This window comes from Elgaria multicarinata, chromosome 1 (genome assembly GCF_023053635.1).
Source record: "Elgaria multicarinata webbii isolate HBS135686 ecotype San Diego chromosome 1, rElgMul1.1.pri, whole genome shotgun sequence".
Taxonomy (NCBI): domain Eukaryota; kingdom Metazoa; phylum Chordata; class Lepidosauria; order Squamata; family Anguidae; genus Elgaria; species Elgaria multicarinata.
In genome coordinates, this window is record NC_086171.1 from 157446726 (window position 1) to 157461769 (window position 15044).

The 15044-nt window shown below is 44.1% G+C and overlaps 1 protein-coding gene across 1 annotated transcript; it reads right to left on the bottom strand.

The window, feature by feature from the left end:
• Positions 1-1585: 1585 nt before the first annotated feature.
• On the bottom strand, positions 1586-8824 carry RBM15 (RNA binding motif protein 15). Its single transcript, XM_063140449.1, has one exon. It carries the CDS (start codon positions 8783-8785, stop codon positions 5921-5923), a length of 2865 nt encoding a protein of 954 aa, XP_062996519.1. The 5' UTR covers positions 8786-8824; the 3' UTR covers positions 1586-5920.
• Positions 8825-15044: the final 6220 nt, after the last annotated feature.

Genomic DNA, 15044 nt, shown 5'->3' on the forward strand with positions numbered 1-15044 from the left:
TATCCTGGACCATATAGGAAATCATCAGCTGAGAAGCAGCTCCTTTAGCCAGTACTCTTAATTTACCCAACAGAAATGTCAGCATTTATTATCAGGATCAATGTACTACCTCACAACTATTTGCATAATTAAAGAAAACTGCAGGAACTGACTGAAAAGTGACATTAAATGACAGTTTCAAATTAGTATTCAGCCGTGCTGGAAGTCATTGCACTTGGTGAGAAAAGTGGGTTAGTAAGAGAGCTATAACCAAAGGACTTTGAAGGCTACAAGAAAAGCCTAAAGCAGTAAACCCGGCTCCCTAGAATTACAATTTAGTTTCACCTCTTAAAATCCCCTTACCTGTTTAAGAGTTTTATACAGCAGTTTGCCATGGGACACATAATTTGCAGAACACAATCGTTGCATCCTTTGTTGGTAAGCACCTGCTGCCTAGCAATCATCCTGCATGGATACAGGACAGTGCTAGTGTTCTTTATCCACAATAGGTTAAATATTTCAAGGCAACCAGAGCAAGCTTGCATTTCAAGGTGTCTTCCATCTGCATGTCAAATGGCAACTAGTTAATTCTAAGAGCCTGGCAAACAAATGCAGTTTCTGCAGCCACGGTGCAGGTGCAGCACTGTTCGCTTCCTCTTGACCTCTGGTGCTGTGTCGTCAGCTGTGCCCCGAAGTCTCCTGCAGCAAAGAGTTGTACTCCTGCACCATGGGAACAGCTTTCCAAAGCTCAAGATCCCCAAATGCAGGAATTATAGCACATTTTTTCAAAGTGTCACCACTTTTTTTCCTCCTCTCATCATCTGTACTACAAACTAACAAGTTTGCAGTGGTACCTACGAAACGATCAAGGTTGCATGCACATCCAAGGTGTGTAGAACATTTGCTTCAAAACTGGTCAAGTAAGAGCACCAATACCAATGGTACAGGTTCTAAATGACAGCACTCTAGCTCTCAGGAACTCTTCGTCCATTCAGAACTACACCCAGGACTGCATAACTCTGGTGAAAAGCCCCTGGAGGTGGAGGAGCTCTTCAAGTGTGTCTGGAAACGTGCTATCACTTAATTTTTTATGAGTTTACGTTTTCTTTTTTTCAATTTGGTGAAAAGGTTATGCGAAAGATGCAAAGCAATTTCAAACTTTCTTCAAACTAAAATCAGAACTAAGGCCAAACAAGTTAGGTGAACAAAACAAATCAAGAACTTAAAATTCAGGAACTCCAGCTCTTCAAAATCAACCGTGTCCCAGTTTTGTACACTGTTCTGAGACTTAAGATGCTTTCCCTGCTTCTTGCATGCCAGCAACAGCACCATTTCCTCGTAAAGATGAGGAGATAGCAGCCATTGATCCCCATTCACTGTAAACAAGGGGGACACAGCAACACACCAGACTAGATTTTCTTCAGATCTGATACAACAGGATGGTCAATATCAAAGCGTAGGTCTCCCTGCTTCTTGTCTGAGACCCACAACTATCAGATCGAGGAGGAGCAGGAGCAGCAGCAGCAGCAGCAGCAAAGTACCCCCACAGCTGCAAACAAAGGGGTCAAAGGTTTGTCGTCAATTCATTTCCAGGCAGAAAAACCACTTCCTCAAAAGAAACAATTTATTTAGAATGAAACAAAATCAGCTCGACTCTGAGCGCATGTTTTGAGTGACAGCTACTTTAAGCTGTGTGAGCCATAAAAAGGTTTTTTTTCCTTTACTTTTGCAGAATTCTTGTGTACACAGCACAAAGCAAAGAGGTCAATTTTCCACTTAAAAACACGGGCATTGGCATCACAATAGCAGATACACAACTTTTTTTAAAGCTGCCATTTTAGTAAAATGCACAAATACTAAACAGATAAGCTTTCTTCCATGAGGCCCATGTAAATTCCACACAAGCCAAAGCTTTTCTTCGCAAAGGTCCATTAGAACTTGAAATCCCTTGTCGTCTTCGGCAGTTCTCCAGCCTTGCTTTCAGGAGGAAAGAAGAGGTTATTCAGTACAAATGTTTACAACAGGTTTGTCCTCTTCCTACATTTACAGATAATTTATAGAACTACAAGGCTTGTTACTCAATAGTCTAGATAAAGTCTGAAAGCACCAATCACCCTTCACTGGCACAAAACTTTTGAATTAACTAACATCTGTATATAGATGCACAATGAGCAGTTCAGGGGTTTAAAATGTAGGTTATTAGATTGAAAATATTCAACTGACCTGGTAAAAAGGTAAAAACCCAGGAGAAAAACCAACTGAATTCTTTCACAATTCACACAATTTCTCTCTTTCAAAAAGGAAACTCAAACAAGAACATGAAATTTAGTGTTCTGTTTGTGTTTATGTTTCTCACTTTTCTGTGCATCTCCAGCAGCAGGCTCAACAGTTACGGGGGAGGGGGGGAGCCAATGATATACATCAGATTCTCCCCCTTCTACATTTGCATACATTTCCAGTTTTTCCAAAATACTGTAAGCTTGGATACGAACTTGAAATATTGCTATTCAATGGAGTATCGATCAATGGGTGAGTATTCAATTAACTCCTCCTGTTTCCATCAGCTGAACTGTGAGGTGGCAATTCTCCCTCCTCCCTGCAGCCCCCCTACCCACCCCATCAAAATCTGCTCTGGAGTGTTGGGGGACCCTTCATAGCAGATTTGGCGAGAGGGCACAAGAGGTTGTGGGGAGAAGAGGAAGGGGAAATCCCATTGCAAAAGCAGAAGTCTGCTTGGATTTTGCCCCTTATTTTTACCTACAGAAAATAAATGAAAGCCAGAGAAATTAACACATGTCTAGTTATGTTTTTACAATGATTTCTTCACTTTGTTATTCTTCAAATTAATCCATTTTATCAGGTGACCTACAAGTACTATTCCTGTGCACGTTTCAGTGACAACCCCTAGCTTTTCCATTTGCCATCCAATGCCAAGAGGTCTTTGGGATTTATTCCCTATACCCTTTTACTCTAAATCATGGCCATACTCCAGCTGCTTGCTTGAATTGTCCAAGGGAGTTACTTCCTTTCCTCCTTACACTCCTGGGGAAGAAGTGATCCAGACTAAAGATTGTTTTAAAAATGCTAATCTTGACTCCACTTCCAGTATTCCCATTTGGACCTCCCCAAATAGGATGCTACTATACAGAACACAGAAGTGGATCTCACAGCAATGAGGTAGCCTTAAATTCATGCCGCAGCAGTCTATATGCTTAACTTTCAAGCATGCATAGCCACTGGCTAACAGCCAAAAAAGCCATTTAAAGTTTCCAATTGTAAGAATTTAACTCCTAATGACAATATGCCACTTAAGATTTTCCCCTAAGTAGCAACAACAAAAATGTGGCTATTAAATTATGTTTCAGAAAGAGACACATTCTCCATTCTAATGCCATACACTACAGTGGATGAAAACACACTTGTATGAATACATGCAGCATTCAAGGACACATTGCTTCCATTAAAGTTCCATATGCCATATACAGAAACAACAGTTCTCGCTTTCCTTCCATGTAGAAGTAGAGTTAAACTCAACTTTTGCTAGTGCTGAACTCTTTCCAGGACAACTGGAATGATATGCACATTCAAAGCACATCGAAATTGTATTTAGATTTTATGGCAGTTGTGGCTAAGTGCTATCATATAAAATGTTGCTTCTCAATCATTTTAGCCTATAAAAGGTTCCTAAAATTCTTTCCCCACCTATAGCTACAAATGGACCAGCTTTTTATATACTAAAGCAAAAGCTCTTAAATAAGGATTTGGAAAAACTGAAATTGCCCATTTCGTGTAACCTTTACACACCTCAAGTCATGAAGATAAGCAGCAATGAAATGTATGATTTTCATTTTCAAGGAGGGAAAAACCCACCGTTTTTGCTTGTCAGCAAATATATTCAAACAATTTACCTCAAATTCTGTGGGCTTTTAACAAAGGAGAGTACTGCATGTTAGAGAATGCACGCTATTGTTGACAAGCTTGACTTTTGAATATTAACAATTTTAAACATTTTGAAAGGTTAACAGGGTAGTCTTCTTTAAATGACCCATTAGTCTAACTTAAATCAGATTCCTTCTCCAGACTATAGTAGGACAACTCACTCTATATATCCCACCAGTGCTTGACAAATGTAATTGACACCGATAACCCAGCAATATTCATGTTATGCAGTAACCAGTAACATAAACCTGCCCCACTGACTTTGTCTGGAAGGAGGGAACATATGAAACACTTCCCTTTAGGTTATGTTACCATTTCTAAATATTACACAGTTGTCATTGTTAACCATAACAATGGCTGAGTTTTGCATTTGTGTTAAAGGGCTTTTCAGTCTGAAATTCCAATCTGTCTTCCTTTATTACAGGAAAACTATTTTCAATTTGTATTATATACTAACATTATTATTTCTAATTTCTAATTATGCCTTGCGGGATTTAGGCTGCTAGAGCCATGTTTTCAAAAGTGAAAGGACAAACTGATTTCAGAAGTGAGGCTCCACTCTAAAAAGTGACTTTATGCTCCTCAATATACTACTACACCAAGCAGCATATTGTTTTCACCAAGCCACATTTCAAAGTACAGTTATCCTTTATACATGGGGAGAACTGTTTTACACAAAGCAAAAAATAAGATCTTTTGTTACCCAAAGGCTGATATAGTAACTTACAGGACTAATACAATTTTTGGACCAATGGAAAGATTAAGCAAGTGAAGCCACAAATTTGAACAACTATTTCATGTAGCCTTACTAGGACACTGTTGTGGAAGAACTGCCTTCTTTTTCTTTTCTAAAGAAACTTCATTTTCAAACAAATTATGTTGTTTGAATAAACCGAACTGCTTCCCCAACACATGGAAATGCAAGATGATCGCAAAAATGTCAAGATTAACAGTGCAATCCATACTATAAAACCTTGCATAATGCCCATTATAATTCACCTGAAAAATATCTAGCAGGAAACACTCCTTTCTATTTTCATGGGAATAAAATGATATTGAAATGGTTGTGTGGCAGAACTTTTCACAAAAGTTAAGTGCCATCTCTGAAAGTTATATTTCCAAGTTACATTTTGTAATTTACTGTGCCTACCACAATCAGCAATGGGCAGAAGAAAAATGCAAGTAATTACAGTTGTCTTAAAAGCACCTGTTTCTTGCATATTGAAGCAGAAGATGTTCATGGATTGTAGCAAATCTCTCAGCTCTTTATCATGTATTACAACTACAACCCCAAATGCAGAAGAGGTTCAAAAGAACAAAATACACTTGTTAGAAGCATTCTTTGTGGGCATGCATTTCTGTGAACTTGGCAAAAAACAATACCCAGTGAAAGAAGTCTACAGTGGACCATAAAGACTTAAGTATCAGCTGCCTCAGGGAAGCCAACTGTGAGTCAATTTAACTCATTTTTAGTATCAGATTCTTGGTGTAGGGATTATTTTGATTTCAAGGCTATAGGCCCAAGGCCTTCACTAAGCAACAGGGCTCAGAATGGGCATTTGCTTGTCTTTTTAGGCATTTGACTCTATGTGAGCCATGAATGCTTTATTTCTGGAATTTTAGATTTGTAAGTATAAGGAAAATATTTTATACCTACTTTAAAGTTATGAAATGAAAAAGGACAAGAAGTTAAAAGCTAAAAAAAGAAGAGAGAGATAAGCTTGTTCTGGGGTCTCATATTTTAGTTGAAGCAGACCTTCCCTTCCTGCTACCTGTGCATCAGCAAGGTAGTCAAAGGTAGCCTAGCCATAATAATGAATAGCTAACATATCTGCCTTCTAAAGAGTTTATAGAAAATTAAGGAGAGGTTTAACTACAGATCTAATTAAAAATTATACTTGGGAAGCTGGCTAAGGCTTATCGCATAGCACCTGGCAGACTCTGGAACAGGGGTGGGGGGCTGTGTGAAGCAGCAGGTCTGAGCACAGAACGCATTAGGGCTTTAAGATGCACCCCGGACAATGATCATGACCAAATAGTCATCCTCGGACTTAGCCAGGGCCTTGGCTGTAGAATCCAGAAACTGCTGAGAAAAATCACAGGGTGGGAAAGCATGCAAGACCCCACTGTTTTCTTTGTCTTTGTTGCCTCCTACTGGGAGGCTTATCACCCCAGCTGCCTGTTTTTGTTTAAGATAGGACACCAGGTTTCTGAGTGGCCGCTGTGTAGAGGTGGTGTTAGCTTCACCAGCCCCAGATGAGGCACGGTTGTCTGTGGTACCAGGCACAGCCAAGAGAATAGCATATCCATTAGGCCCTGCCACTTTGATACGGCGGGTAACTTCATCCAGCTTGGGCTGGTCCAAACGGAGACGCTGGGTGATCTTAAGCTGGGCCACTTTCCCACCAGTTGCTCCTTCCACCAAGAGACTGCTTGCCACACTCAGATTCCCTTGAAGTAGATGCATGTTAGATGGAAAGTTGCTGTTCTTCAGTAGAAGCATTCCTTGCCAAGCCAGGCACAGTTTGGCAGATGACCCAGACTTTGACGTTCCATCCTGCTGCTGCTGCTTTTGGGGTGGAGGTTTCAGCCGAGATCCCCCACTACTGCTCCCTTCAGGAGCATGCTCATCCTTTTTAGCTGGGCTCTTGCACTCTTGGGTGGCAGCTGATGTGAGTGCACGATGTTTTCTTTCCCTTTCTACAGAACTCTTGTGGTCACGCTTCTCACTCTGGCCTCTCTCCAAGCTACCTCTACGTGGCTCTCTGATGGGCGAAGGACGTTCCAACAGGAGCAAACGGGAAGATGGCCGTTCTGTATCACTACTATAGCGGTCTCTCACCAAACCTGGCTCAGGACTACGGTCTTGAGGAGAAGCTGTAGCAGGGCAGTGCCGCTTACGAGACGAAGATGATCGTTCACTGTCTGGTGAACGGTCCAAATGCCGTCCCCCATCCTCCACTAGTCTTCGCTTCCTCGGGGGGTCTCTACTGCTGCTGCCTAGCTCCCTTTCCCCACGAGTTCTTTCTAGGGACCAACCATCTCGCCGGCGTTCCAGACTTTCAAGTGCTTCATAGACAGTTGCTCTGTTACCTCTGTCCCGAACTGGAGGTGGGGGAGGCACCCACTCCGTCTCAGGATACAAATCTCTGTCACGATCTCCATATAACAGTGGTGGAGTTCTATCCCGAGCGCCTCGAAGTGGGTCTGGTGGAGCTCCGCGATGTGCTCCAAAGGCAGATGTCTCTGCCACCAGCTCATAGTGGGCAGGGGGTGGGAGTGGCAATGGCTGCAAATAGGGCTGCTGGTAGCGATGCTCAGTGTCAGCAAAGTCCACGCGCAGACGGCGGTCTGGCCCGCCCAATGGAAAGCCACGCATGTTGGTACAAGCAGCTTGTGCAGCATCCAAACTTTCATACTGGATGTAGGCCCATGAGTCCCCTTTGCGATAATCAATGGTGCGAATAGTGCCAAAACGATCAAATTCCCTGGCAAGGGCAGCCACTGGTACCCAAAGCCCCAGGCCACCCACCCAGAGTCGTGTGGTAGGGGTGGCCTTACCATAGCCAATTTTGATAGGATTACACAGTAGCACTTTACCAGACATGGCTAGTTTAGCCCGGTGGGCCATATCCAAGTTCTCAAACTTGAGAAATCCATACGTGCAAGTCTGACCTCGGGCTGGCCTCTTGATATCCACCTCAGTGATTACCCCAAAGCGGTCAAAAGCCCGGTGGAGGTCTGATTCGGTCACAGATATATCCAGATTGCCCAGGAACAGTGTGCGATTGGCTCTCTGGTCATCTTCCGGGCTGATCTCTTCCTCACTGGCTGTCCCAGTGCCACCAACCCCACGAAATGCAGCTGCTGCCACCCCAGCAACTCGATCCAGACTGTACGCAGGCCTCACGCGGTCATAGAAGCCCCCATAGTCCCGTTCTCTTTCCAACTCCCTAGGGAGAGGTGGTGGCGGCAGGCGGCCCAGGGCAAGCTGCTGTAGCCTGAAGTCTCTGTAGCCCAAGCCTGCTCCTCCCCCGGCAGGAGAGAGGGCCCTCTGGGTAGCCCCAGTAGGGGGATGCCTGATGGCTGCAGGGGCCGTCCCCGCAACACCCACCGCTGCAGCTCCATAGGGAGAGTCCTTGTCCAAAAGGGCCGGAGAACGACTGCTGCGGCGCCGGCCGCTTCCCCCTCCGCTGCTGCTGCCCCCCACATAGACAGCCTCGATCTTCAAGGGCCGGTCGTAGAGGACCAAACGGCCGCGCGCATGCTTGGCAGCCCGGGCGTCCTCGGGGCGGCGGAAGTTGACGAAGGCCACCCGCTCGTCGCCAGCCCCGGTGCCGGGAGGGAGGCGGCTGATCTTTACACTTACGTCTCCGAAGCGCTTGAACTCGTGGAAGAGCCCGTCCTCGATGGCTTCGTCGCTCAGCGCCGAGCCCAACTCGCTGATCTTGAGCGTCTTGTACTCGCTGCTGCTGCTGCCGCCGCCGGAGTCGGAGGGGGGCGCGCGGGAATCGCCGCCGCCGCCGCCGCCGCCGCCGCGGCTGCTGCTGCCACGCGAGGAGGACGAGGACTCCGCGTTCTTGCTGCTGCTGTTACTCCCGCCGTAGCCGTGGCGGCTGCTGCTCCCGCCGCCCACCGCGCTCGACTCATACTCGCGGCTGCTGGCCCGGCTCGCCTTTTCCAGGTGCAGGCTCCGCCGACTGCTGCTGCCGCCGCCGCCGCCGCCGCCCTCACCAGAGCCGCCGCCCGCCGATTTCCCGCCGCCGTTGCTGGGCTTCTTACTGCTCCGCTCGCCCCGTGCCGAGGAGGAGTCCTCGCCGCCCCGGGACCGTTTGGCCTTGGCAGGGGAACGCTCCTTGCCCTTCATGGCGACGAGCAGCAGCGAAAAAGAATCGCGCGCTGAGTATCGCGCCTCACGCACCCGCCGCCATCTTGGGACCTCCTGCAGACTCGAATTCCGCCCACTTGGCATCCATTGGGCAGCTTAATTCGAGCCTGTCATTCTCATTGCACAAAAGGCCTGTCAGTGTGGGGGGAAGGAGGGATGGTTTTGCGGCTCAGAACACCGGAAGCGGAAAGCCCGCCTTTCACAACCTCACTCATGATCTGATTAGCGAAGCGCCAATCTCTCCGAGAGTCCGTGAGCCCCGACGGGCAGGAATAGCACGAGTAGCACGCTATAGGTCTGTTACTGAGAGGTTAAAAGCAGGAGCTCGGCTTGGGTTGGACAAGAATTCTATCAATCCTAACTATTTCTCTCTCCGGCGTTGCCCAAGCATTCATTGGCCATTTTGTCTGACTCCGTGATTCCACCCCTCTGTTCGTATTAGCCAAGGGGAAAAAGTCTCGCTCAGCGCCTTTGATTTGATTGGATGGTGATAATGCCTGTCGCAACCGCCTCGACTGGCGGCGATGGTTTTGTACCCATGCGCTCATTGGATGGTCAACGGTTCTCGCTGCAGATTAGGCGAGGCCTTCTTGGTTTGTCTTGGCTGAAGCGCGAAGGGAGCCGTCGAGTATCTCTCGCTCTCTTATGTGGCCTACCTGGAGGGGCCCTGAAAATCTGTGGCAGCGTCCGTCTCGATCGACTTTGCGAAGGCTGAGGCGAATTGGGAAGGCTGCACAGGGAAAGAGACCAACGCGCTGTAGGCAGGCACGCAGTGCCCTCCACCATCTTCGCGGAGCTTCGTGCCAGAGCAGAACTCCTTTGGAAGATGGGTGTGACTGGCAGGCGGGAGAAAGCCGGCTGTCTTTGGAGTTGGGAACGAATTAACTGCCCATAATGCAGAACGGCAGATAATGAACCTGCTTTGTTTTTAGAAACGATTAGTAGCATTACAGTTCAAAAAGGGTTTTTCAGCAAACGTACTAACTTTTCACGGCCACACAATTTAACGCTCTTTGTAATGGTGAAAATCTCATAGGCAAAACAGTAGAGAAATTGTATGGAATATACAGGTTTAAAGTAATTGTGCCCGTTCAAACACAGGCATCTCGAACGAACACAGTTATCCTTGACCCGTCTTTAAAATAGTGGGAAAGGGATTGAATTTTATGAAGTCAGTAGAAACCTGTTGATGGTAAATACGAGTCAGGGGTTTAAAATAATTCTTATGAAAATGTTGTTGGTTCTAGTTGGCATTTGAAGGATTTTAGATGAGTAACAAAAAGCTAAAGAATGTATAATGTTTTATCTGTATGCTGCCCTGAGATCTTAATGATATAGGGCGGGCTACAAATGTTTTAAATAAATAACTAAATAATATAAATATTCCAAAATAGTGTTCAAACAGAATGTATGTTTGTTGAGCTTCAATTTTATGGCCTACTTCTAATTTCGGCTAATAGGTTTTTTTTAGAAACGTTTTTTGAGCAGAAAACCAAATAACCATATAAATAATACAACTGTCTTGAATATTTTTATTATTTAAACAAGCAAACAAACTTTTTGCAAAATACCTTTCTTGCATCAAAACACAAGGCCTGTGAAAATAAACAGTATTTTAAATGAATAGGTTCCTAAGGTACCACAACACTTCACTGGGAATATTTGCACAAACTCCATTGAAATTAATGAGAGGTGTGCAGGAGCTCTATGACAGTAGCAGTGTTTTAGTCCATGTTTCCATACATTTCAGGGAGGCCTAGAGATGAGAATTTCCTGGCAGATTGTGTCCTTTGTCTTTTCACAGGGCAGTTGATCTTGACTAGGATAATCACTGGGCAGAACATCACTCTCAAGATTAAGCTCACAGTTTACCTAGATAATGCTACTTCTGTCATCATGGTTTAGCCACATTTGATAATTGTGTACAATTTTGGTTTCCCCATCTCAAAAAAGATATTAGAGAGTTGGAAAATGTGCAGAAAAAGCCAACCAGAATGATCAGGAATTGAGCCTTTTTCTGCAAGCAATGACTAATGCATTATGTATTTTTTTTTAAGTTTAGAAAAAATAATTGAGATGGATGCATGCAAGAAATTTATAAAACTAGCTGTACCCGGTGTAACGTATGCTGTTGTAGCATATCTTAAAGTTTATTAATTAAATATCGTGGGGGCGCGGGCTGCTTGGAGGCCGCCGATACAGCGCCGTCTGGCAGACCTGAGGGGGAGGGGGAGCTGCTGTCAGCCTTGGGCCTCCGGCCCAGCTCGCATGAGATTAGGCCGGGGCCTTGGCGAGCAGCCAGCCACCAGGAGCCCTGGCCATGCCTCGGTCATGCTCCGGATCATGGCGCTGCCCCCTTCATGGGGGGGAGGGAGCGAAGAGGCAGAAAGGAGGGTAGGATTACCTTGGAAAGCCCGGAGGAATCGGGAGAGGGGCTTAGCAACCTGTATCAGCTGAAGCCTTTACGGAAACATACCTAAGCATTATATATATATAATATAAGATTATACATAGTGTAGGGCAGACATAAGTTTTTCTCTCATTTGTTGTTGTTTATTCATTCAGTCGCTTCCGACTTTTCGTGACTTCATGGACCAGCCCACACCAGAGCTTTCTGTCGGCCGTCACCACCCCTAACTCCCCCAAGGTCAAGTCTGTCACCTCCAGAATATCATCCATCCATCTTGCCCTTGGTCGGCCCCTCTTCCTTTTGCCTTCCACTTTCCCTAGCATCAGCCTCTTCTCCAGGGTATCCTGTCTTCTCATTATGGGGCCAAAGTACTTCAATTTTGCCTTTAATACCATTCCCTCAAGTGAGCAGTCTGGCTTTATTTCCTGGAGTATGGACTGGTTTGATCTTCTTGCAGTCCAAGGCACTCTCAGAATTTTCCTCCAACACCACAGTTCAAAAGCATCTATCTTCCTTCGCTCAGCTTTCCTTATGGTCCAGGCTCTCGCAGCCATAGGTTACTACGGGGAATACCATTGCTTTAACTATGCAGACCTTTGTGTCAGTGTGATGTCTCTGCTCTTAACTATTTTATCAAGTTTTGTCTAGAACTTGGGATGATCCAATTAAATTGATTGGCAGTAGATTCAGCACAGACCAAAAAAAGCCCTTCTCACAACACATAATTTATGGAATTCACTGCCATAGGGTATTGTGATCGCCATAAGCTTAGATGGCTTTAGAAGAGGATTAAACAAATTGATGGACACTAGGTAGATCAATGGTTATTAGACATGATGGCAATATGGAAACTTGTATGTTCAATAGCAAAATGCCACTGAATACCAATTGCTTGGTAGCAATAGCAGGAAAATGTTATTGCTTGTGGGCTTCCTGAAGGCATCTGGTTGGCTGCAGTGGGAGGCAGAATGGACCAGAAAGACCTTTGGTTTGATCCAGCAGGATTCTGCATGTTCTGCAGCTATTTTAGTAGAAAAGTTCTCATACCTTTTTTTCCCAATTTCAAACCCACCTTCTTATCTAAATCAAGGCCCACCATTAGCATTCATGGCAAAATGATTAAGGGATATTAATTTCTGTTTTAATGACACACACATTTGGTATACATTTAATGTTCCACATATTTAGGCAATCCTCTTTGCAACTTTTGGTTGAAACCTTTCCTCTTGTATCATATCTGACACCATACTCCCCATTGTCTATGTAGTGCAATATAGCATTAAGTGGTGATTGCAGCCACATTTGAAGATTCTGATACTGAGTCATGTATAGCTAGAGAATTGAGTGAGTGTTTTTATTCCCCATTGGAACAAAGCAGAGACAGTGTTCATGGGCAATGTGAAGAATATAGCCCAAGATCCAACCATTATATTGTACATCACTTTGAAATCTAATATGAGAAGGTTAGTATATTTTAAATAAAAAATAAATACATTCGCCATCCCTCCTATCCACCATTGAGGTCATTGCCATGGGTGTGGTGATTCCAAGTCCAGTTCTGCCCTGTTACCCCAAACTAGCAATGGCTTTTGCCCCATTACTCTCAGACATTGCAATGGCAGAAAGGAAAGTGAAATGTACAACATTGCTTTGTATCCTGAACCAGGCTCATGAAGTGCTGCACTTTTTCCCTTTTCGAATGAATGATAGCTATTTAGTTATATATAAAAATGTAACTTCTGTAAGGTTTAAATCTTGTCTTTCGCCTTTGGGATCCCAATCATTTAAAAACCAACCACATTCCTACATGAATGGACAGATTCCTACATCAATGGAAATGAGAGACCAAACTCAGGTACAGTGGTGGCCAAAATTGTGGACACTTTTTGAAATTTTCATGTTTTGCAACTGCATGCTTATAGAAAATGTTCTCTTTCACGAAATCCAAATGTTTATATATCAATTGAAAGAGAATTTAATGCTGAATTCAATACAAAAAACAATGCAAATATCTGCAGTACAAAAAAAGTTATGCTTACTTTAGTGTAAAAACACAGGTGTAATTGAGTGAAGAAGCAGATTGGAATTGCAAACCCTACTGGCCAATCACAGCCCTTGTTCTGGGGACTAATCACATGGCAGTAGCTGCAATAGATCATGTTTCAAGTTGACACAATTACTTCTAGGCTAGACTACTGCAATGGTTGCTACATGGGGCTGCCTTTAAAAACAGCTTGGAAATTTCAATAGGTCAAAATGCAGAAGCCAGCCCTTTTGTCAGTCTCCAGAAGCCTGATATTACTCTGATCTGGTTACATGTTTGTTTCCAACCTCAATTTGTTCTAGTCTTGGCATTAAAAGCAGAGAGAACTATCTCTTTGGTTGGATAGGTGATTTCCTCATTCATACTAACTTTATAATAAATGTAGCCACTAGGTTAGGCTGGGCAACTATTATTCCCTAGGCTACTTATCAGAGACTTATAACTAGATTATCTCACCTAGCCCAACACTACTCGCAGCACCACTTCACAGGAGTAGTTGTTAAATAGCCTTCAGCATTAACTTGTGGCTGTACTGTTGTCCTCTCTATATAAAGTGATGTCTGTGATTGTGATTCATAGATCAGAGACGTCTGGGTACTGCAACTCAAATATAATAACTTCTTGGTCCTAAACATGGTATATTAAAGAAACCCCACACTTCCAAAAAGTGGGAAATTTTCACCCAAATAGAATGAGGATGTAAAGGTCTTGGGGCAAAATGCTCCATTACTTTTGGATAGTGGATTGGGCTACAAAGTCTGTATTGAAATCTTACGCGGAAAGTGTAATTCAATGTATTAGACTTGGAACTTGGTGCCAAATAATTTCACATTTCAATATAGCTGACTTTCATGCAGATAAAGTTCTAACAGGCTGTGTGGGAGACAAGCAGAAGAACACACTCAGACTGGGTGTCATAGAAACGAATTAATGGTTAGCATGAATCTATTTTCAAATCACATTGACAGAACCTCCATTAATTTCTATTTTGAGCTGCTTCACTGGATTTAGAGAAGAATGACATAGCAGAACAAGATACACAGCTTGCTTTGATCTTAATGGAATTTAGACCAGATTCTCATCTGCTGCAAACTGTCATTTTACATCACTTTTGAATGGCATGCAGTCTTATTGAATAAGACACAAAATTTGCCAGTGGTTCAATGACTTCTCTTCCCCATTTTTTTTTTTAGTTTAAGACTAGGTAATGGAACATTTAATATAATTTCAAATTGTTTTTAAATTAGATATCTATATCAAGGATAACTTCTATCCAGTGCCATCACATGCTCTTTGGTGACGAGCCATGCTGAGAGTTGTAGTCCCGTCAGCAGAAATATGGAAAAAATTGGGAATTCAGACAGGGACAAGGACAGGGACAAGGACAAAGCAAGGGAGTCTGGTGTACTTCAGAATTCAGAAAAGCTTTAGAAAAGTCCAACTACTTTAACAAAAGGTAACAGCACATTCCTATCCTTGTATTATGTCAGGACTGGAGATATGTTACAGCTATGCTGGTGGAATAGCTCCCTATCTGATGTGTGCTCGTTCTGGGAGGGGAAAAATAGAAAAGAGGGAAATACAAAAAGAGCAGAAAAATGACAAGAATGCCTACAGTGACCCTGGAAACAGCTTGGCTATCTTCACGATGACGCATTGGTGCTCGAACCCCCAAAACCCGAGGTTGTCCCCACGCTAAGCAGTGCGTATGGGGTTTGCACCAGAGGAGCCGCTGCCGCGCCTGTGCACCACCATGCAACTGCACATCGACGCACGGGCACCAC